At 40.0% G+C, this 24,847-nt stretch overlaps 2 protein-coding genes across 3 annotated transcripts in view; one reads left to right on the forward strand and one right to left on the reverse strand.

The window, feature by feature from the left end:
- LOC126183474 (mucin-5AC-like) overlaps positions 1 to 24,847 on the reverse strand; it is a 653,654-nt gene that overhangs the window by 336,336 nt on the left and 292,471 nt on the right. The gene's annotated exons all lie outside the window — the stretch shown is intronic.
- LOC126183473 (zinc finger protein 135-like) overlaps positions 1 to 24,847 on the forward strand; it is a 106,024-nt gene that overhangs the window by 62,565 nt on the left and 18,612 nt on the right. For both annotated transcript variants that reach the window (XM_049925490.1, XM_049925489.1), the window contains 2 exons: positions 481 to 663; positions 15,569 to 15,624. In XM_049925490.1, coding sequence (XP_049781447.1) covers positions 481 to 663; positions 15,569 to 15,624 — 239 coding nt within the window. The remainder of the gene's footprint in view (positions 1 to 480; positions 664 to 15,568; positions 15,625 to 24,847) is intronic.

Consider the following 24,847-nt stretch of genomic DNA (forward strand, 5'->3'; position numbering starts at 1 on the left):
AGCCATACAGCACACACACAGAGTCATTTAAGCAGTCATTCTTCTACACACTCTACACACAAGTGGAACAGGAAGGAACCTTAATAACTGGTACAATGGGACACACCCTCTCTCATGCACTTCAGTGGTTGGTAGAGTATAGATGTAGATACAGATGACAAATTACCTTTAATGAAGGTATAGTCTTGTAGTTAGTGTAGCCAACTGTGTCAGTGGAAAACAGAATTCGGTTCTCAATTGCTCCAAATACGGTGCAGCATTTTCAGGTTAATATTTTACAGTCATGATAACTGATCATTTACTTTTAGGGCAGAACTGCCTTATGTGACAGAGACAAGTTATCAGTACCCATGAATAAAGAAAGCCACTTGAACCATTCATTGGAGTCCAAGTGAAATCCGTTTTTAGTGTACATGGTATATTGCAGATGGTTACTAATTGTATAAAATATATATTGTAAAGTTGTGTTTTCCTTTACAGAATTTTTCCAGTGAGACTTCCAGTATACGGTGTTTCAAAAACGATAAGCTTCGAACACATTCTGTTCTGCCTGAGAGCCAGAATGCAGTACTCTTGAGTGAAGAACTGAAGAATGTCTTAAGCTTTAATGAAGACTGTGTGGAAAAAGACAAATCAAAGGCAGAGCCTTTTGAGAATAGTTATGTGAGTTGAATAATTTCTGTTTTATGTCAGCATATCAATATTCCATTGCTCATAACAATGTTATAGCATAAATTTACTCTTGCACTTATTTACCAGTACATCTGTAAATTCAGAATGTGTCTCATCATTTTTATTTTCTGTTTCATTACTGACAGTGAAGCAAAACAGTGTTTATTGGAGATTATACACTGTATTACACACTATGTTTATGCATGACAGGAAATTTTCACTGCAAAAATTAAAAAAAAGCACAAAATAGTTAATGTGCTGGCTGATTTTTATTTAACTACTTAGTCTGAGTCTGACCTTCCATTTGCTATAATATCATTGTTGTTTTATGGAGTTGCATCTCCATTTTTGCTGTTGTTGATGTTGATATTGACATTCTTCAATGCTTAAAACTTACATTCTAACTTGTCCCCGAAGGTGTTCCATTGGGTTCTCGTCAGGACTCGCAGCAGGCCAATCAAAGATTGTGCATAATGACAGGTGCATTATCATGCTGAACAGTCGTCATCTCCGAACTGTTTTTCTACTGCACGCAGAACACAACGCTGCAAAATGTGTTCATGTCCTTTCCCATTTTTTAAGTGCAGTAAGGAAACCGCACCCTAACTGCAAAAAACACTCCACACCAAACACCACCATCTTCACACATCACTGGCACTACACCTGATGGCAGATAATGTTCTTCAGGCATTCGCCAAACTCAGACCCTTGCAAACCACACAGTTTCTGTACGATAATGAACATTCATGAAATAGATGCGTTACCTCTGTTAGTGATTGTCGAAGAATTGCAAAGATGATTTTGGATTTGTCAGTGGCTTGAACAGTGAATTGCTGATTGAGGAACACTACACAGTGCTTTACAATGATCTGAGATATGTACAAGGGTTGCCTAGAAAGTGATGCACTCAATTTTTTTTTCTCTCTGCAGAAAACAATACTATGAATGCAAACATTATGAATGTATTATTTGAGGTCTCCTGAGGGAGCGCATCAAGTTTCCATCACATCCAGAAGATAGCGTAGCTGCAGGACAGTTTCAAAATGTCGTCTGTAGGTGATGTACATCATAAGCAATATGCCGTCATTGAATTTCTCACTGCAGAGAAAGGAACTGTGGGGAATATTCACAAACACTTGTGCCCTCCGGCCATCCTGATTTAGGTTTTCCGTGATTTCCCTAAATCGTTTCAGGCAAATGCCGGGACGGTTCCTTTGAAAGGGCACGGCCGATTTCCTTCCCAATCCTTCCCTAACCTGAGCTTGCGCTCCGTCTCTAATGATCTCGTTGTCGACGGGACGTTAAACACTAACTACCACCAAACACTTGTGCAAAGTGTATGGAGCTTCTGATATTGACAGAAGTGCAGTTAATCACTGGGCACATAGGGTGAGGTCATCAGAAGGCTGTTCAGTAGGGCTCCATGATTTGCAGCGGTCGGGGAGACCATCCACAGCTGTCACACTTGACATGTTGCAGTGATCTGATGTTGTCATTCACGAGGACAGACACATTATGACTCGGCTGTTGGCACTGTATTTGTCAATCAGCAAAGGAGGTGTGGATACAATTATCTGCACTCTTGGATGTTCAAAAGTGTGTGCAAGATGGGTCCCGCAGTATCTGTGGGTCACAAATCACAGAAAAAACATTTGTCTTGATTTTTTTGTGACGTTCTGAAACTGTGATGGAGGCCTTCTTGTCCTGAATTGTGACAGGTGATGAAACCTGGGTTAACCATTTGGAGCCCGAAACAAAACCACAGTTGATGGAATGGCACCATTCCCACTCCCCACAGAAGAAAAAATTCAGACCAACTCCTTCCGCCGGTAAGGTCATGATCACCATGTTCTGGGACTGTGAAGGTGCGATTCTCATTGATGTGATGCCAAGGGGCGGTAGCATTAATTCAAAGGCAAACTCAAGACGTGCTTCCGGCGACTTTGGCACCACAGCAACCCACGGGATGTTTTGCAGCAACGCAATAACACTCAGCCTCACACAAGTCTGAGGACTGCTGAACACATTGCAAAACAGGGTTGGACAGTGTTACCGCACCCACTCTACAGTGCTGACCTAGCCCCTTGGACTTCCACTTGTTTGGGCAATTAAAGGATGCCATTTGTGGACATTTTGAGGATGATGAGGAGGTGATTCACACAGTGAAGCACTGGCTCCACCACCAGGACAAGGATTGGTACCAACGGGGCACACACGCCCTTGTTTCGCACTGGAGGAAGACCATAGAACGGGATGGAGATTTCAGGGAAAAATAGGTTGTGTAGATGAAACACCACTTTTTCCCATGTTTAATTCTCATTATGTTCAATAAAGAATTGTTGAAGAAAAAAATGTGGTGCATTACTTACTGAGTGACCCTCGTACTAGTAGAAGTTATTTGTTAACTGAGCTGAATTTTCACCCACTGCCTAATGTCAGTGTGCGCATGCATAATATCCACTACCAACACTCTGAAATAATGTACTTTGTCACGTAGATTTCAAGATTTTTTTTTAATTTTTTTTATTTTTTTTTATTTATTTATTTATTTTTTTTTTTTTGTAATGTCATTCGAATAGAGGAGATTTTTTCGAAGCTGATTTTATTTAATTTGATTTTATCAGGGAAGCAAAAACAACATTGGTCAAGCCCACTGCTACCCGCACGGAAACAGTTTATTGTGCGGTATCGTTCCCTGTGTCTCTTGTAAATGACTTCGAATAGTGCAAGGAGATCCTTTACCAGTGCTTTACTAGACACAATTTCTTCAGGTCTGGTTGATCCGAATATTCTGTTTCTTTTTAACCTCCAATGCCTCACATTTGAAGATCAAATGTGATGTGGTTTCCTCACCCACACCACACGTCCTACATTTGGGGTATTCTTCTATTACCCCCTTGTATGTAGGTGTTTTTTTAAATTCCCATGGCCTGTCAATAGTCCAACCATGAGCTTTATTTCTCTCCTGTTGAAGCCCAGGATTGAGAGACTTATCTTAGAATATGGCTTCGGCATCAATGCATTTTCATGTTTTTGCTTTTGGACTTAAGCCTGATATTCTACATGCTGTCTCCTTGTCCAGTCTCATAATTTTATTTCTATCATTGCCTTGGTGATTGTCAGGACAAGTTCCAGTCCAATAAATGGTGTCATCGCCCCTATCCTGGCCAATCTATCGGCTTGCTCATTACTACTAATCTCTGAGTGACCAGAGACCCACAACAGGTTTACCCTATTGCTTTCCCCTAGCTCCACAAGGACTTTGTGGCATTCTGCCACAATCTTTGATATTGTTGCAGAGGCTGGCAGTGCTTTCAGGACTGTTTGGCTGTCTGAATAAATGAATATTTCTGCTTGAAACACAGTGGCCATCTTCCCTAGAGAGAGACTGCACTCTCCAGCTTTGGCTGCACCTCGTTTACCCCGGCCCCAACACCTTGGTCCATTTTTGAACCATCAGTGAGCCAGACTATGTCCCCAGTACGGTGTCAAAATTTGTTGTGCCAGAGCTCTCTACTTCTAATTACTACACTGAAAGGCTTGTTGAAGCAACTGGGAGCTATTACATAGTAAGCTGGCATTTCCGCAACCATACGTATGTCTACCTCACTCAGTATTTTAGTGAGAGATCCTGGATACCCCAGTGAGTTCCAGTTTTTGCCAGTCTTTAATCTCAGTGCTCCAGCAGCTGCCTCCATCTTTGCCTACAGGTGTAATGGGGGAATGTCCAGCATGGTTTCCATCCCAGCAGTGGGTTTGCTGCTAAGTCCACCTGTAATGGCTAAGCAGGCCAATCCATGCACCGTAGCAAGCTCCTTGACAGCTACCTGCTGTTCTACCTTTTTCCACCACACTGTAGCCCTATAAGTGATCATAGGTCTTACTACTATGGTGTATATCCAGTACATACTCTTGGGGCTTAAGCCCCAGTTTTTACCACAAGCTCTCCTGGTACTCATTAGAGTACCTTTTGCCTTGGAACAGGTGCTCCATACGTGAGGGGTCCACAATAGTTTCTCATCTAGGGTTACCCCTAGATATTTCACTATCCCCTTCACTGGTAGAGTTTCATCGAGAAACTTGAGATTCCAATATGTATATTGGATCTCCTTCCTTGTAAATGGTATTACAACAGTCCTCTTAGGACTGACCCTTAGATCCTGTTTCCTGCACCAATTTTGCACAATGTTCAGTGCTCCTTGTGCTATAGCTCTGACTGTACTTGAAAATTTGCCAAATATTGCTATGACAAGATCGTCTGCATATCCCTGGCAAAAGTACTGTCTAGAGTTTAATTCTATAGTGAGTTCATTCACCACAAGGTTCTACAGTAGAGGGGACAGGACCCCTTCTTGTGGACAGCCTCTGGTGGTGTTGATTACCATTTTTCCTTGCATCATGGTGACTTCTACCTTTCTACCACTAAACATGGCTCTAATCCACTTGCAAATGGTGGTCTCCAAGCAATGCACCTCTGCTGCCTTAACCATGGATTCAAAGGTCGTATTGCTAAAAGCCCCTTTATTGTCCAAGAAGATGCAGAGGGATATTTCCTGAAAGTGTAATGCTTTCTCCACCTTCCCAACAAGTTGGTGGAGTGCAGTTTCACACTATTTTCCTGGTTGGTATGCATGTTGGTTTGTGTGTAGAGGAACCCTCGTTAACCTCCTCTCCCTAATATGCATGTTGATCAGTTTTTCTAATGTTTTAAGAAGAAAGGAGGACAGACTGACTGGTCTCATATCCTTGGCCTTGGTATGATCAATTCTCCCTGGCTTTGGAATGAAGATAACATTCACTGCCCTCCAGACGTTAGGAATGATTCCTGCTGCTGGGATAACCCTAAATAACCTGCATAGGAATCCTGCTTGTTGCAGGAGCGCTGAAAAAATTCCATCTGGGCCAGGTGACTTGAACGGTTGGAATGTTCCCACCGCCCATTGGTCAGCACACTCTCTGGCAGATTCCCAGTTCTCCCTTCGAATACCTGAAAACCGATATCTCACAGGGATCTCATCCTGGTCTATGTTGTCTGTCAGAGTACATTGAGGAAAATGAGTCTAGAGTAGTAGTTCGTGTTTCATGAGCTGTCCTTGTATACCCTCCATCCTCTCTCCTTAAAGTTCCTCCTGTCTTATTTGGTATCCTAGGGAGGATTTTGTGAAGTCTGGCCTGAATAGCCATACCCTATACCTCCTCACAGAATACCTTCCAGATTGCTAGATTGTATTTGACAAGGTCCTCCCGATATTCTGCCCATTGTCCTTTCCTTCTCGCAAGGTTAAACAGTCTTCGTACCTGTTTCCTCTGTGATTCCAGGTTGTTGTTCCACCAAGATACATTCCTATTTGTGCACTTCTTGGTGATTGAGCAGCTGTTATGGTATGAGGTCATGATGGCAGAGGTCAATGCCTCTGCTACCTTCTCAAACTCTACTGGATTCCTTATCAAAGTACTGACTTCCGATAGGCTTGAGTCAAGGTCCCTCCTATACGCCTCACAGTCCGTTTTCGTGGGATTCCTATGGTCTGTCTGTCTGCCCATTTCAACCTTGAACTTAATATACATGTGGTCTGATGAGGATGGTTCTAAACCCACATGCCACTGTTTGACACAACTACCCATCAAAGTGGAACCAAGAATTATGTTAATAACCTCTTCCCTTCTTATATTCCTAAATGTAGGTTCGTTGACCCTATTGTGGATCTCTGTGTAATTAGCTAGAAGAAATTCTAGAAGGCACTCACCTCTACTAGTCGGTGCTGTCCCACACTAAGTTGTGGGCATTAGCATCGCATCCAACCAATAGTTGGTCTCCCTGTTGTGCACAGGCTTCCATCAGTCTCCTCACCTCCTGAGGAGGAGGAGGAGGAGGAGGAGCACTGTCATCGTAAGGAAGGTATGCCGAGGCCATTATAAACTCCCTCGTTGATACCTTCCTCACATTGCCGCATCCTGAGGGTCACCAAGTCCCTAGAACTAGAGTCCACCATCGGCTGAAGGGGATTCCATTTTTTACATAAATGAACATTCTGAAGTTTCTTATATTTATAGCATAAATCAGCTTACCTCCAGTGCCGCCGAGACGCGATACACCCCCTTTATATAAGTAGGGTTCCTGAATCAGGGCCATGTCCACTTCTTGTCTTCCCAGAAGACCACTCAGGGCAGCAGTGGCTCCTATACTGTGTTGCAGATTTATCTGCAGCACATTCAATCTCCATCTTGCTGCCATTGTCGCTTCTGATGTCTTTTATTACCCTGATGGCAACCTGCGAGAACCCCAAGAATAGTCTCGGGTCCTGTTCCCGCATTACCTTCAGGGACTTCTCTCTGACTTCCACCACAAGGGTTTGGCCATTTGGTGCAACCTTCCGGTTGATTACCTTCCAATCCTCTGTCGAGACTTTCGGGTTTTGAGACCCTATTTTCTCAGTCAGAGTCTCTAAAGAGGTATCCTTAAGGAGTTTTGGCACCCAGATTAATATCGTTGCAGTCTCGAAGAGCTCAGCTGCTGTCTTTACCAGCAGCTTCGCATCCTCCCATGGTGATATTAGGGTCACCTTTTCCTTAAGCCAGTCCACTGTGCTCACCCCCTCACAGACAAAGATAAGAGCACCGTGATCCAGACACACACTCCCGAATTTGGGCCCTGGACCAGCAACCCCCCCCCCCCCCCCCCCCCCCGCCTCCTGTGCCAATCTTCTCAAAGAGAGCCATTTGCACGAGCTCCTCCTGCTGCGAGGTGATCTTGACCAGTGGATAGCCTTGCTGGATAACCGCCATCCTACTAAAGACCGAGACTGCAGTACTACAGGTATGTTTCCCTATTTCTCACCTCGGCAACTTCTGGATATGCTTACCTGAGAAGTAGGAGTCTTAGATTCCTCCCCTGTTCTCCTGCTGCCTGCACTCAATGGAGAAGGGGTTTGCACACCCCCTTCGCTGTGGGACAGGCTTTTGTTGGAAGTCTTGGGAACAAGCCCTTTTAGTTCCCTCCACTTTCGTTTAGGAAGCCATTATTTTCCTTCCCTTTATCTTTAGTTCTCTAAGAAGTTTCCTCCTCTGAGCCCCAGACAAGTCTTTGATCTTAATCTGGTCCAACTTCTTAGTAACCATTCCCACTTCTTGAACAGGTCTGTCCCCCTTTCCAGCCGAGAGGATGTTTTCCATTGGTTACAGTCCCAATGTTTGGGTGTCTAAGGTCTCAACTTGCCCCTCAGTATTGCTATTTTCTTTTGTGTCCATTTTGGTCCCACAAGAGCTGGGGATCTAATTGGTCCACACCATGGAAACCCCCACATGGTGCAAGGCTAAGGAAGGTCACCCAGTATCCCTGAGTCTCATTCACGACACATCTTCGCATGTGTTACGCACCCCTCGGCATTGATTACATCACACCTTGGTTTATTTATTGAGGAGTTGGGAAAGGACAAGAAAGGATGTGTACTTATATGTATATAGTTCTGGCAGTACCGGCCATGACCTTCCTCTTCTTGGCGGATGCACACACATTACCCGAACTCTTACGAGACTTGGTAAGAATGTCTTCCACGAGTAACGAGTGTGTTGGGTAGGGACACTACAAACGTAGTGTGTGTTTATATATGATGAGGATGTGGGTCTCGCGGGAGGCATGCGTGAGATAGTTCCTGCAGTCACAGTATCCTCTGTGCCCTCAGTGGCTCAGATGGATAGTGTCTGCCATGCAAGCAGGAGATCAAAGTTCGAGTCCCGGTCGGGGCACACATTTTCACCTGTCCCTGTTGATATATATCAAAGCTCGTCAGCAGCTGAAGGTATTAATATATAAATCTAAGAAAGGATGTGGGACGACAGGTCGTTGTGGGACACACTTCGTCTGGTCCCCCAGCCAAGACCTTACTGACCATAGGTTCCCACAGCTGGCGTAGCCCTCAGCCTCATGCAAACACAAAAGCCTCTCCACTCACACGGACAGTGCTACTTCAAGGTGGTGTCCCCTAGAGTTAGTTAAGGTAAAGTGTCTAATGTCAGTGTGTGCATGCATAATATCTACTTCCAACACTCTGAAATAATGTACTTGATCACATAGATTTTTTTTGTAATTTCATTCAAATCTACTCACCATCATTGGAAAAGATATTTACTGACAAGATACAAAAATTAGCCACTCTATAAACCCAGAGATAGGTATATATATTTTAGAGAAATTTTCATAATAGCGAAAACTTCTCGTGTGTAACTTGTGTTTACTTTCTGACATAGACTGGCAGTCACATTAAGATTCCAGGCCACTGGGGAAACCTCCAGTCGTTGGCCTTTGTTACAAGAATTGAAGTAAATACATTATTTATAGTAAACAAGACCGACCTTTGAGATAATATTTGTATCAAATGAATAAGAAATACCCAGAACCTTTCAGAAAATAGAGGGTAGAAAAAAAATTTGTTTGATAGGAAGTGGACGCAAACCTGCTAACATTTCTCTTCACAGCTCATGATGCTGATAACTATACTACAGCTTCAACGTGGCAGTCAGGCCTCCATATATGGAGTATCTGAAGACGGTATTTAAATTGTCATCGAAATCCCCTTCCACAAGGCGAAAGGAAAGTGACCTTAGAGCTGGTAAAGCTAGGAAACAAGGTTCCTGGATTGGAAGTGGCAGGATGTTTTGACAAAATCTTTTTTTATTTGTAACACATGCAACTACATTAGCACTTTGCCACAATGATGAAGGAAAATACCTTCCACCAACACATAGCACAAACCATACAACACTCTTAGTGTTAAGCTCATTCATTAAATTTAAAGTTGAGACTTACATTTTAAAATTTAAAAAAATTAAACAGGCAGATAAAAAATTGAGCCTCTTGCGGAATTAAGTTGCTGCTTGCTCCAGGCCATCAAGGATGGCTTCAAAAAATTTAAATTGAATAAAAACAGAGCAAGCCCACCAAAATAAAAGTATAAGCATAAACAGAATGAGGCGAGTGAACTGCAATTATAAAAATTTAGCCTCTTTCAGAATTAAATTATGTTCTCAAGAACAACTTCAGAAAATTTAAAATTTAATATTGAACAGAGCAAGTACACAAAAATCTAAATATTAAAGCTTAATTTTCTACCTCTGACAACTATGGCTGAGCTTGCCCAATATTCTTGCCAATCAATAACAGGATAATTACTGGATTTACATTTGAAACCAGCACGACCATAGACAATAATTTTAAGGTATTGGTTAATATACCAAAATTTTCAACAGATACTTCTTATTAGCCCCCTAACCACATTAAATATTCATTATCTGCCAAGAAGTTAAGCTGCCCATCTTAGAGAAGCAGCTACTGAAATAAGAGGGTTACAAGAACACTAGCTCCACTACTTAATAACAAGATAGAATGGCATGCATTATCAACACCACTCAAGATCAGCAGAATGCTAAATCACACTAAACCATTAAACAATACAGTTAGCGAATGCTGTCACTCTTACAGTACTAGCAGATAACTGTTTGACTGCCTAGTCCACAGATAGTAATGGCAGTGGTCCCATATACACCACTTTGCCAAGAAGCAATTTAGTCCTTGTCATATTTTTCATTTTAAATGTCCTTGGAAGTAAAGCACAGGTGCAAACCCCCTTTCAAGTTGCCCATCAAGTGGCACATGAACAAAAAGCTGGCCATGCAGCTCGTGTCCACCCTGCTGCACATCCTCGCCACAACTGACTTGTTTTCATACTGACGGCACCACACTCATTCATGTGGTCACTGACTTCCTTCAAGCCATCACGTCCCCCAACTGCTGCCATCACTCCCCTTACACACACATCAAAGACACACAGCCGCTGTGGTGCGCACGCCCCCTAGCTTGAGACAAGAGAAATGGATGCATGCAAGATCAACCCAAAGCTTGACGGCTAAGCATCAGTCATTATATGGTGTTCAATATGCAAATTGTATTAAAAAGACGTGCTTTCAATAAATCATCATTGTGCTATAGCAGTGAAAAAGTATACTCTCATTGCACTAGTTATAACACTAAAACCATCAACTAGAGGAAGCCTTTCTGTACTGATATGTAGTTTTCTGTCATTTTATTATAACAATTCGTAGCTAAAATGACGTGTTTTCAAGAGATTCTCAATTTTCTAATGTTGTGAAACAGGTTATGTTCATACAGGTGCTTTATGAAAAAGAAAACCCGCCAACACCATACAGTACAGCCCCTCCTATGTTCTGCTTGTGATGTAAGACAGTGTCACATCTCATTGGCCATGTTCCTCTCGATAAAGCAAAAATCTGACATCGCACATTCTTTATTTCATGTTCTGCAGTCTAGTGAAATGTGGAATTCTGTGCCGTTATGTCACCAGCTCCTGGTCCACATGTGTTTTCACATGCCATGAAAGGACAATTTTGACTACAGAAATATGGAGGGGTCCAGAAAAATGTAGCCACTCTTTGATAGTTAATATTAATGGAACAAAATGACAAACTACCATTACAATTCTTGCATGGAGGAAGTTTATTTTGTGTTTTTAAAGTGATGCCCATTAACAACCAAACGATATTGATATTGCTGAACTGTTGACTGAACTACAGTTGTCAGTGTTGCCAGTGTGATAGCTGCACAGTTTGCCTTGATGGTTTTTTGTAGCTTGTTGAGTGAAGCTGGCTTCTGTTGTTAAACTTAATTTTTCAAGGTCCCCCCCATTGGTAGAAGTCAAGAAGTGTAAGGTCTGGAGACCGAGGTGGGCACTCAACAGCTCTTCTTCAAACTGTTCATTATCGAGGTTGATCTTCATTCAAGTATTCTCTGACATCTCTGTGGTAGTGAGGCAGAACACCTCTCAGGTGGCAGGTAAACTAAATGACTGCAGCATATGAAGATACATCTCACGAGTTATGGTACCTTCAAACCACATGATGGCAGACTGCACCACACATTAACACCCAGTAGATTAACATGTTGGTCCACATGAACGTGAGGATTTTCAGGAGCCCAGTACACGCAGTTTTGGTGGTTTACAGTACAGTTCAGTTTGAATTGCGACTCGTCAGACCAGATAACAATCCCTGCTGACCAATCGTCCTCGCAAATGAATTGCGACTCATCAGACCAGATAACAATCCCTGCAGACCAATCGTCCTCGCAAAACATGTCTCCAAACCACTTGCAGTACTCCATCCTTTGATCCGGGTTGTGCTCATTCATAGCGTGCAGCGATCTTGGAATGTATACTTTCCACTTAGCAGCCTTCAGAATTCATCATATACGCAATCGGCCTACCCCACTTTCACGTGCACCCTGCTTCACAGGTTTTTGAGGTGACCCCTGTAAGGTGTTGCAACACAGCAGCACTGGAATATGGACTTGGTGATATTTTTGGTCAGCAAGACATTTCCTTATGCTCATCCTCATTGGCTTCAAATTTATCCTGAATACAATAAATTGTTGTATGTATTGGTGGCTGTACTGTACACATTACGGCATTGCCATTGTACCTCCATCATGTTTTCATACTTCCAGTACCACTTCAATACAGCCTTGTGTTGCTCAAAAGACAATCTTACTTCAGTCATTGCTGCACTGTCATCTGCACACCAATATCTCTTGACAAAACAGTGGACTACACGACTGGGCAAAATTGCAATGATACGTCATTTTGTTCCAAAGATACTAACTATCAAAGAGTGTCTACACTTTTGTGGATCACTTTGTATGTGGCTTATTAGGGAGTTGCTTGACCATTGTGCTCAATTCTTTTTAACTCCCTATGCAAAGTCATTGTGCTAGCTGGACTGCTGGTAGCACTTTGGAAGTCATGAGTAATTGCTTCCACTGAATTGGTCCAAGTTTTTACTACCACATTCTGCAATGGTTGATGGTTTCCATCTGTCAGTACATGAGGTTTGCCTGGTGTTGGTTTAGCTGTGGTTTTTCCTTCGGATTTCCACTTCGCAGTCACAATACCAGCACTCTACTGGATGATTGATATGTCCGTGCTGGATTTGTTACTCGGGCAAAATCCAGTGACTAGTTCATGGTCGAAGTCACTGAGCTCTCCTGACCGACCCATTCTGCTGTTACTGCTTCCCTACTAACAACAAAATACTCCCCGCCACCTTTTATACTGACTGATCTGCCTCTCGTGACATGTAATTGTCAATTCTGCATTACGTAGGGGTGTGTGGATACTTTTTATCAGGTAGTGTATTATGTATTTCTTAAATGTTAATACTATCTTTGGGTTGACTCTTTTAGGTTAAAAATGTACCTAAAATTGCATTCAAATGTCAATGCTGATCAATATTTAATTTTCTCTGTCAAGAATTTTTTGATATTCCCAATGTACTAATTGGTGAGCATTAAATATTCAGTATGAGAATATAACTGTGTCTCAACACCCATTTTCAAGAAATGTGAAACAGTAGAATATAGACCACATTTGGGATGGAAACTATTTTAACATCTCATTTCTTAACCAATTTACATGAAAGATAATGGGGTATATTTCCAAATATGCCACTGATACAAAGAACTCTTAACAGATGGTTTCCAGTGTGTTATATGCTTAGCAGTTGTAGACCTGAAACAAAGATAACTTGTAATTTTGTAGTCTTTAATGGCCAGAGTCAACTTCCATAAAATCCTTCTGGGTTGTAGACACATCCAGACCGGGAATGTGAACATAAAGTACCTAGGATATGCCGATGATATAGTGCTACTATCTGGGTCACATGAAGAATTAGGGAAAATGGCTGACATTCTGGAAACAACAGCGAGGAAAATTGGACATAAAATCAATCGTGACAAGAAGGAATACATGGTTCTACATCGTAGACATAATGAAACTCTAGAACCACTTCCACCCTTACAGACAACTGAAGGTTCTTATTGTCAAGTCAGGGAGTTCAAATATCTGGGTGCAATATTCAGAGATGAACCATCCAGTAAAGTGGAAATACATGCAAGACTACAGGCAGATAACCACTGTTACTGCAGCCTTAATGCTCTCCGCAAAACCAGAAGTTTGCCAAGACATTTCAAAATAAACATCCACAAAACACTCCTATAGTCAGTAGTACTATATGGATGTGCCACCTGGAGTACAACCAAGGGAGATCTGAACAGACTGATGATATTTGAAAGGCAAGTCCTTCGGAAGATTTTTGAACAAGTTTACGATAATGAGAGTGAAAAATGGAGGATTCGTCATAATACAGAGTTGTATGATATTTACAAAGAGCCGAACATTGTGGTTATAATGGAGACACGACAACTGCAGTGGGCAGGGCATGTTGCTAGAATGCAGGACAACTGATGTCCGAAAACTGTGCTCGACACCAAGCCAACTGGCAGAAGGTCTGTAGAAACACCTAGAACTCGATGGAGTGACTGCGTAGCCAAAGACCTTCAGAGAGTGGGACTGCTGGAAGGATGGCAGAAATTAGCCGAAGACAGGCTGAAGTGGAGGCAATCTCTCAAAGCTGCGTGTGGTCCATTGGGCCTGATTGTGTAAGTAAGTAAGTTAGTTGTAGACAGTGTCATGTTGCAAAATGATCTAACAAATTTCAGCAAGTAGTCTTCTTCGCGGCATCTGATGAAATATTATGTAATATGATAAAGGCCACTTGCAATAGTCTCTGTAACTTTGGTAGATCATTGTACAACATGACACGGTCAACAACTGATGAGAATTTTATGGGAAAAGATAATGTATGCTAAGAAAGTGGGATAGGGATGTTCGTGGTCTTGATAAATGCAAGCAATCATTCAGAAATCATTCCAAAGCGAGAGTGTAAAGTCCAAGCATTACTTAGCTGGTTAACACAGAGTTTGTTATCATAATGGGAACCACAAGTTCATGATCCGTAGTGTTAAACATACAGTAGACAGTCGGTGCTGCAGATACCACTTGTGGAGGCTAGTTGGATAACAGCAGCTAAGGCAGAGAGTCTGCCACAGGGTGACCTTATATTTGTTTCACTTCATAAGCTCATATGATATACATGCAGTATATTTATTGTTCCTGCTGCAGGCACTTTCACTGAATGTGTGTGATGTTATACTTATTGAGACATCTGTATCATCCATCTGCACATCCATTGGGGTTATGAAAGGAATCTTCCTGTAATTTCAACTGGACAGTTTAGTCAGTATTGTATTATGGAGCTGCTAGAGTGATTTAAATGAGAATCATTGGATCAAAGGTTTTATTTCTCTAGCATAAACCTGATAGATGAAGCTAGAGAACCAGTATTTTCACTTAGATTGTTGAGGATTGTGCTGATTTCACTATAAGCTATTCATTTTGCATACAGTCTAGATAAAAGAGAGAAGGTTCATACAGGCAGTCATTTTTCTCTTTCTCCATACCAGAAAGGAGCAGGAAAGCAAACTACTACTAACAAAGTGCTGAGGCCTGTACCCTGTACTATACAGTGTTCGTAGCTGTAAATTTTTACTATAACTTTAAATGCAAATGAAAATCTGGTACCATTTAGACACTTGGTTGCTGTAATGTGATGCTTTGTATATGCAAAAAACTCAAGTTGTACTGTAGTTCATATCCAGTATAAAAGTGTAGTAAACTGGCTGTATGGTATTGCAGCAATAGGGAGCATATCTAATAAACTACTATGATACTCAAACAACCTTTGGATTGCAAACAACTTTGCTATAATTTTCCTTTTTGTTTGTTCTGAATATGTTCTTTTTTTTACGTGGCTTTTTATGAGGTATAGAAGTGTTCCTACCTAGTTGCAGAAGACTGGTACAGTCTTTTTTTTTCTTTTTTATTTCTTCGTGTGTATGCTATTTAGTACCATAACAGTATTGCTTTTCATTTAAGTTACTTATTATGTTCCCATTATTATCTTTATTGAGACATAGCAATGCATATTACAGGGAAATGCAGAGAGTGAGAAGACTGTCAACAACAGCAGTTCAAGGGTTCTGAAAAGGTAGGTGTTCCCTGACTCTGTCAATAGTAGAACTGATTTTTCCCCCTTTCTTTTTCTCTTTATTTTGAATTCAGTTGTTTACATACATCATAGTAATTTTTTCGAAAAGATAGACTTAATTTGATGTTTGTGTACACACTGTGTGTCCATTCCAAGAGTCATCAGACGCCTATTATATGGTCTTTCTGAAGATGTTTTCAGTTCTGTTTTTGTGATGTGTATGTGCAATCAGTTCAGACATGAGGTATTTGCTGTGATGTCCACTGTCAGCAGAAAAAAATTATTGTGATTCTCATTATAGGCAAAATGTTGTCTAAACTGTAAATTTATGTGCCAAGTTGACAGAGCAAACTCAGTGTGATACGCAATTCTTCTTCTTCTTCTTCTTCTTCTTCTTCTTCTTCTTCTTCTTGTTTTGCCTTTTCCCATTCTTATGTGGGGTCAGCGTTGTTTTGGAAATGTTACTGGTAGTTGGTGGCTGGATGCCCTTCTTGACACCACTACTGCCCCTGGGATGGGATTCGTGTACTCAGTCTGCCAGCATGCAAAGTAATCTCATGTTGAAGCCTTATAATATTTTTCTAAATGTTTGTGTAGCGTGCATCTGAAACAGGATGTGGGAACCTGCCCAATGTTTACCTAGTTGGATGTGGAAAACCACCTAAAAACCATATCCTGGCTGGTTAGCTCGCCAGCTCTCAAGATCTCATTGTTGATGTGCATGGTGGATTCGATCAAGAGCAGGCTTGCCTGCCTGTATCCAGGAAGTGAGACTTTAAAATGCTCAGTTATCTGGGAGGATTCACAAATCGTGAATCTTGAAGAATTGCTTTTAACCTGCTGTTTATTGGTTTATTGCCTAAAATTTATGAAATTTTGGAAGTGCCTTCTGCCCATATATTTTCATGTTCAATATTTTTTTCATCCCCTTCCATCCTTAATGTATAGCTTCAAAGTTAATGCAATAGGTGTATGTGAATCACTTGCTGGGCAAAATAGTTACGTTAAAATATAGAACTGTTTCTGTATTTGTCATTCATCACATCACATTGAAGGCTGCATTTGCATCTGAGATTTACTGAAAAATATTTCATAATGAAAACAGTTTACCTCAGCACTTGTTTTATAATCCAGCAGCGTTGTAGCTCGTTTGGACATGACAAGGAAATCTTTATCTGCTGAACATAGTTTATGAAAAGGAAGCCTTACTGCTATTATGTGTGTTTTTCTTAAGAAGCTTGTTCCTTTATAGATTCCTGTACTTAGTTTAATAGGCTGGATGGGTATGAGGGTAAGACAGTACACTTTATAATTACTTATCATAACTGACATCATAAATTCTAAATCTTGTATGTAATTATAATTTTATTATCTTCAAAGTAAAAATATGTAGAAAGAGGTCATTATCTATCCTTATAGGAAGCAATACATTTACTTAGGACTATGTCAAGATAGTGATAATTTTTATTATAAATATTGGGAAGGAATTTTGAGTTAAAAAAAAATTGGCCTTACTTACTCTGCAGTTAAATTTGTGACATTATCAATTTAAACAAAATCTGTAGTAAATTTGATGCTTTTGTTATTGGGAAATGTGTCTTTAGAATATTGGAGAGTGAATGGACAATGCAGCTAAAGTGAAGTTAAGTCAGCAAAAAATCAAAGGGCTCTGTACCACATTTAACTGTAGGTACCCATATAATTGCCGTGGTAAGTCAGTTCGAAGTCTGAGTAAGGTAGGGACATACCACCTCCAGTAGGATCAAACCTAGTAAAGCACTTTGCTGTTCAAACCAACTTTCAGGTTGTTTCCCATTAACATAGTTTTTAAAAATACAGTTATTCCTTGCAATGCCCATGATGTGGACGATTACTTAAATCCAGTACTTCAGCACTAAACTTGTGACCTGTGAAATTAACGTACTAATTGGGTCTTAAATTTTCAGTTTAATTGTTTTTGTAATCATTTCACATAATAAGCTTTACTAATTGAAATTTTCTTTTGGTATTCATGTCCATAAGCATTAGACTTCATTTCCAAGTTAATGCATCTCCCCTTACATTCCTGTTACCAGCAGTTTGTGTATTAAGAAATTTTCCATATTTTAGTAATTATTGTCTCTAACCTTCCTAGTATCACTGGGGTCAGTATGGTCCCACAGGCACACTGGGAGTAATAATCTCCCTTGTTTTCAAAACTATTATTTTCGAAATGTATGACTTCCTCCCTCTGAGTCAATTGTATCCAATGATGTTTCATTCATTTTTATATTTACAACTCATTAAAATTTTCTTTTTGTTTCTTGAATCAAATATTTACTGTTACAGAGAACAACTGTAATGTATGTTTTTATATTAGTTCATTAAAATACTGCCAATATATACAGTGTAAATCACATGGGGTATATATTTTTCATCTGTGGTACTGACATAGCTTGGTTCACAACTTTGACACTGTCTTACAGGTCTGTCATATTTCTCCAGTGAACAGTTTTCTGTTGAAGTAATCCAGTGTTATTGTTAAAGTTAAATAGGCAGTCCAGAAAGTGATTTCAGCTGATCAGTTGCAGTACTTTGCACATGCAAAGGTCATTGCTTGCACATGAATGATGACAAATTTTTATTGAGATCAACAGACTGATTACAGTCACAAACATGTGAAATTCAGGCAATTTTTCACCCATGACATCATGAGATATAAACCATCAAATATATGAAGTTTACAAGAAAGTGAAAGTAAATTGGTGTTGATGATCAAAACAGGATAGGAAAATGTTACAACCAACTAGTGAAAAATGGAAATGCGATTGCAGGCTTTCTCAGCGTATTTCAGCTTTGAAATCTTCACGGATTATCAGCAGAGTGGCATTCTCTTCTAGTCGCAACGTTTCAATGAAGACATTACTCTTACTGTCATTCTCTTTATGTTGTTCAAAATATGAAATTAGCCTTTTGTTTTTTGCAGAAACATTTCCAATATATGGCAGGTGAACTGGCTTGGAGGCCTCATAATCTTCCTTGTTCTACTGTTTATATGACTGTATTACTCCATATCTGCTGAGATGAATATCCATTTCCAGGAACATAGTTTGAAAGTATTCCATTTGCACTGGCAGGTTATCAGTATCTGAGATGATATCATATTGTCGTCATGCTATCATGTTATGGAGCATCTTGAGGAGAAATGTTTACATCTGCCGTTAGGTAGTACCAGCCTAAGACTGCACACATAGTACAGATTGGTGTATTTCACATGGAAGTAACAGCAGTTTGTGAAAGCAAATTATAGAGACAGCCTTCTTCAAAAATGGTGTTTATTTGTGTAAATAACTGCGAAATTAAATTAAAGCTTTTGTAATGCAATGCAGTGAGCAGAAGGAAGGTTGCTACTACAGTCAGTATCATCAGATCGTGATTATCATTAAGACACCAAGTCAGCATCCTTTCCCACCCTTCCAAACACTTTGAATCTATAATAAGGCTGCTATGAGCCAACACACTGACAATGAAAGTCTTGCTTACTGTGTTAACACTACATTGCATGAGCAGTAACTGTGCGTTCCAAGGCTCACTGAGCAGGAATATGATGTACTTTTTGCAGATGTATGTATGAATGTAGAGGCTTATCTCACTAGGGGTAAGATAGATACTGCCTACAGGAAAATTAAAGAGACCTTTGGAGATAAGAGAACCACTTGTATGAACATCAAGAGCTCAGATGGAAACCCAGTTCTAAGCAAAGAAGTCCTGAGAGCCTCACCCTTTAATGTCAACCAGTACCCATTAAGGTTTTAAGAGGTGGCCTTATCAGTGTGAAAACACTATGGCTCCTGAGTGTAGGAGTTGATGTCTGTGAGACATAATCAGTTCACTCCTCTGAGTTATCAGTAGGTTTTTGCAACAAGAAAACTCCTATACCATGTTTCAAGGCATCAGATTGTGATAACCCTGTCGTTATATGGAAAGACTGACTTTAATTGGAAGTACTTCTTCAGTAAATCATAAATTTTTAATTTTTATCTCAGGTGACCAGCTCTGTTAGTGGCATAAAGTTAGTCCCCTGAAACTATTAATGTTCCAACATGAAAATCATGACTGGGGCCCTAAAATATGCAACTGATTGTACTGAAATGTTCAACTCGCTCTGACAACCAAGTTCCATCACTCGTGGTGCGATGCAATTCCAAAGAGTGCTCCGTTGTAAAACTAAAAATAAATCAGTGTCATAATTCCACCCAGTAATTAGTAATAAAAATTGGTAATTACAGTATCGTGCATATACTCTCACTATGTAAAAGGAAACAACGAATTACTGGCAACATGTAATATCTGCATAAATTCTGCAGAGAACAATGGGGTCACTGCACCTCAAAATATTGACACACTAACTGTTTATGAATACTAATGATTTTAGCAGTAATGAATCAGGTAACACGTGGTCTCGCGGTAGCGTCCTCGCTTCCCGAGCACGGGGTCCCGGGTTCGATTCCCGGCAGGGTCAGGGATTTTTCCTGCCTCAAGATGACTGGGTGTTGTTGTGTCGTCTTCATCATCATCATTCATCCCCATCACGGTCGGAGGAAGGCAATGGCAAACCACCTCCACTAGGACCTCACCTAGTAAAGCGGTGCGGGTCTCCCGCATCGTTCCCCTACGCTCTGTAAAGAAGCATGGGACTTCATTTCCAATGAATCAGGCTTGGCACAGAAATATAAAGACATCTGTCAGGAATGAATACAAAGTTAAAACTAATGTGTCAGGGTGTATATGACCCGGGACAACCGGGAGATCCGGGAAAACCACGGGAATATTTTAGAATTCCGGGATATTTTTTATTTTAGTTTTCAGTTAAATTTTTGTAATTTTGACTGGTAAGAAATAATACTCTAACAAAGGATATTACTGCATCCCACTACTGCTGAATAATACTGCAGCAATAAAACATGAGCGAGAGGAAAAAACTAAAATAAAACCTAAGTTGCGAAGGAAATGCGCCATGTACGCAACAAAACACAGTGCTCATACAAGTGTCTGCCAGTAGCAAAATGTGTCAAAGGCTTGAGGAAGACTATGCAACACTTCATAACAACAAATTGCCTCCGATGAGCATGTTGTCACAACTGTTTACATTAGATTCGTGTGAGCAGTTGCGAGCAGGCCCATGCGCATGCGCAGTTGAGTTGCGCATGTGCTTTCTCCCGCTTCTGACCACAAAAGTATGGCTGTTAGCTGTATAATTAGGCAGCAAGATGCTACCTGGAAAAATTTTACTGGCGACCACAAGCTGCCGTATTTACTGGGAGCAAACCGGGGTATCTGCCCTGGGCGGCAATTTCAGTCGAGCATTAATCGCCTTGCTGAACAATGAAGTTATTTTTGTTGGTTTGCTAAAGAAATAGGGCTTTATTAATCTTTTCCGCTGAGGCAGTCAATTTATTTGAAACAAAGTGTTTCATTCCACACTATTGGCTAGTTTCAACTGTTCACTGCATTTCAAAAGAGCATGCTTTCATCTTCTAGCACGTATGACATTATGCCATAATAAAGAACCAAAAATGAGATAATACAGTACTGGTACTCCAAGAAAATTTACAACCGAATCTGGACATACGAATGTGCACTAAGCCGAATTATGCATTTTAGTATGGTTCAAGAAATTCCTCTGATGTCTTGTTTCTTTATGTAAGATCTTTTAATGTTTTACACATACGAACATACGGGCTTCCTGCGTCATCGTAGCTGCGCAAGCGCAGTGATGTCTGTTATCTGGCGCTCTCTGGCAACTGCTGAAACGAATCTCTTTGTAACAGGTCGCGGGAAAATGTTGCGAATGATTGAAGAGCGTTACTTTCAAAATAAATTTCCTTTTACGCAAGATGAACTAAGTGCGAGAATGTGCGATGAATTTCTTAAATCACAGAGTGTTTGACTCTTGAAAAATCAACTATTTGAGGAAGACCATTTAGCAAAAAATTCGAGCCCAGAAGATCAGACATTTATGTTGGTATTAAAAATTTTACTGGCACATCTGTGTGATGTATCTTAAAGTTTAACACTCGCAAAAAGATCAACATTATACATGAAAGTTTAGCTTCTCTTGCAGCTTATTAATCGTCGAGACAATTATTATATGTGAAAGCTTTGCTTTTCTTGTAGCAACAGCATGTATATTAATTTACACCATTAACTTTTCCTATTTGTGTGTATGTGCCACTTATCAGTGATAATGCTATTAGCTGACTACATCACATGTCCTAAGCTCTGAATATCTGCTGTATCAGCTGGCAAAATCACGTGACATGAGCTATGACTGGCGTACAAAAGCGCATCGCAATCTCAATTTCAATGCTTCAGAAAGTAACATGTGGTGTTTGGTGGAATTTGAATTTATACTTTCGTAATACGAAAATATGCTGTGTACATGGCCTTATGAGTTTCGTTTTCTAAACGGCTGAGAAATTCTACGCCGGTGTATAAAACCATTACCATTCAAAGGATTGATAAGTTTTACAGTTTTGAGGAAAAGTATACTGTAACTTAACATGGAAAAAGTGTATTTTCACCCGGGAGAAAGTGTGTTTTTAACCGGGAAATCCGGGAATTTTTTTCCTTGTCTGCGTATGCACCCTGATGTATACATTTTATATCATTCTTGTTGTTGAGGGCATGGAAACATTGAGTTGTGAATTCTGTTGTTAGGTGATACTTCCACATGTCCACAACTTTCGCATCCTTCACCTGAGTACTTCCTTCCCAGAAGCTCAAAACTGGGTGGCAGTTCAGAAGCTATCAGTTGACAAGAATATGAAACAGATTATCACAAAATGATTAATAACAAAAATTTTTTCCACTTGCTGCCTATTTCCCATACTTGGCAAACTTTTGAAATTTATTATTCTACCTTCCCATTTTGGGATTAATATGTTAGGGGAGAAGAAACAACCTGGATGTAATTAAACCGTTACAAGGTGTTAGACTGAAATGTTTTGCTGAATCATAGGTAACCCAGGCAGGTTGCTGTTTTGAGGCATTGTTTTAAGCTGTCAGTAGCTCATTGACATTAGGGTGTCTGTTGAAAGTGAAGACTTTTTTTCCAAGATTATTTAGAGGCCTGGATGTGTGGGAAGATTTGGCAATAAAACTGCAATAACAGTCGCTCTTTCCAAGAAAAGACAATAGTTATGTGAGGTTGACAGACAGGTGTTGATGATTGGATTATTAATCTTCACAAACTAGAGCTTTGCCTACTATGTTAGAATGTGGCCTAAATGTTTAACCTCTGGGTCCATTAGATTTTAGTGTCTCGGAGAGTAGAAGTAGATTCTGTAAATGTTCTTCCTTGGTTGTTGTGATACCATCCAGATAGTTTGCACAATTCGAAACTCCTTGGATTGATGGTTCACAGGAACCAATGGAAAAATTGCTGGTGCACTTGTAACACCAAAGGGAAGAGTTTGTAATGACAAGAACTAACTGAGATGTTGGTAAACGTGAAACATTCAGACTCCATATGTAAGGGGAGTTACGAAAAAGTGTCTACAAGATCAATTTTGGAAAAATGCTGGCCTATAGCAACTTAGGCCATCAGTTACCCTGTCCAAGATGTAGGTTCTGGGTCAGTCATAGGTTGTGTTAGTAGTAATTATCACTATCAAGTACACATACTGATCTTGGTAATATACAGTCACATATGGGTTCTAGAAGTACGCCAGGAGAGTTTAGGTATGTGTAAAGTAATTATTGTAAATAACTTGGATATTTATATATTTACATAATAAAAGGCAACATATTTATTATTTAAATCATATATTGTGGTTATAATAATCAGCCTTAACAGAAATTTTAAGTCATTTACAAAAATAATGTCTTTTTGGTTTTTTATTTTTATAGCTAGCATAAAATGGCATAAAAATGAAATCAAAAATTAACTTCTGATTAAATTCTTTGTTTTTCTGTTTGTTTGTTTTTTGTAACAGAATAGGAACATAAAATGAAATTATGTGCCTACAAAATCATCAATTTCCTTTGGGTTCACAGGACAATCAATAATTGTTTTTGAATGAGGCTTACAAATAAATTTTTTCAACTGTTACGTATGAGAGAACTCTTTTTATCTTTTGACCTCCGTTTTTTTAGAAGCACCATGACCAGGCTTATCTGCATTAGGCATTGATAAAGTTTTTTCTCTGCCAACTAATTTGCATATAATTCCCATATATCTTTGGCCAAATTTGGGCTATTTTCTAATTTGTTGCAAGCATATGGCTTTACAGGACTCATTGCAATGGACTTGACATATTCTCTATGGCTGATTTTTGTTTAATTTAGGTTAGAACTGACCTAAAAGTATAGGACCAAAGACTGCATTCAGCCATCCTCTTGTTCTACGCGAACAAGAGTAGTTTGAGCATTTCAAACCTAAGGCATCAGCTCCGCCTTTAGTGTTCTTATAAAATTCTGTAATTTCAGGTTTCTTTGATCATGGATTTACAGACACTTTGTGATGCTTAGAAGATTAAACTACACTTTTATACTTCTTTGGAATGAATGGCACTAATGCCTTGGCTTGTATAAATCCAAATAATCAGGATTGCCACAGATTCTGGAAATCAGGGTATATCATGGAATTTCAAACATGTCAAGGAAATCAGAGAAATTTGATAAAACACTGGAAAAGTCTCATTTTTATCTAAGTAGATGAAATTGTTTGTTTACTGATGTGTCATGCACTGTCGCTGGCTATGTCATGCACCGTCGCTGGCTGATTGCTGCTGAGTACATGCGCCGTTTCCCTACTCCCTCATTCCTACTGCTTATCCCCTTCTTACCACTCCCCTCTGCTTGCAGTCAGTGCTGTCATCATTTCTTGCTGTTAGCCTAGTAGCTGCCAATGAGAGGCAGGGAGGCATGAGGATTGGTTTGTTTGGATCTGATTCTGAGATACTGTAGATGCAGCAGCCGAAGATGGTGGTCAACTGCATGAGTTGTGTCTGAGCGATTGTGTGAATGTGTGTGTGTGTTCATGTTTTCTGACAAAAGCTGTGGCTGATAATTTAGTTCTGAAAGTGTGATTGTTTTTTCTACATGCCAGCCTGTGGCTGAGCAATCATCTTTACGTTGAGTTGCTACCTATCCTCATTAATATTGATTCTCAGAGTATTTGAAAACGTTGTCTGTTGCATCGATTGATTACTATTGTCTCATTTCATGAACACATTGCCTG

The sequence above is a fragment of the Schistocerca cancellata genome, chromosome 4, assembly GCF_023864275.1.
Source record: "Schistocerca cancellata isolate TAMUIC-IGC-003103 chromosome 4, iqSchCanc2.1, whole genome shotgun sequence".
NCBI classification, from domain to species: domain Eukaryota; kingdom Metazoa; phylum Arthropoda; class Insecta; order Orthoptera; family Acrididae; genus Schistocerca; species Schistocerca cancellata.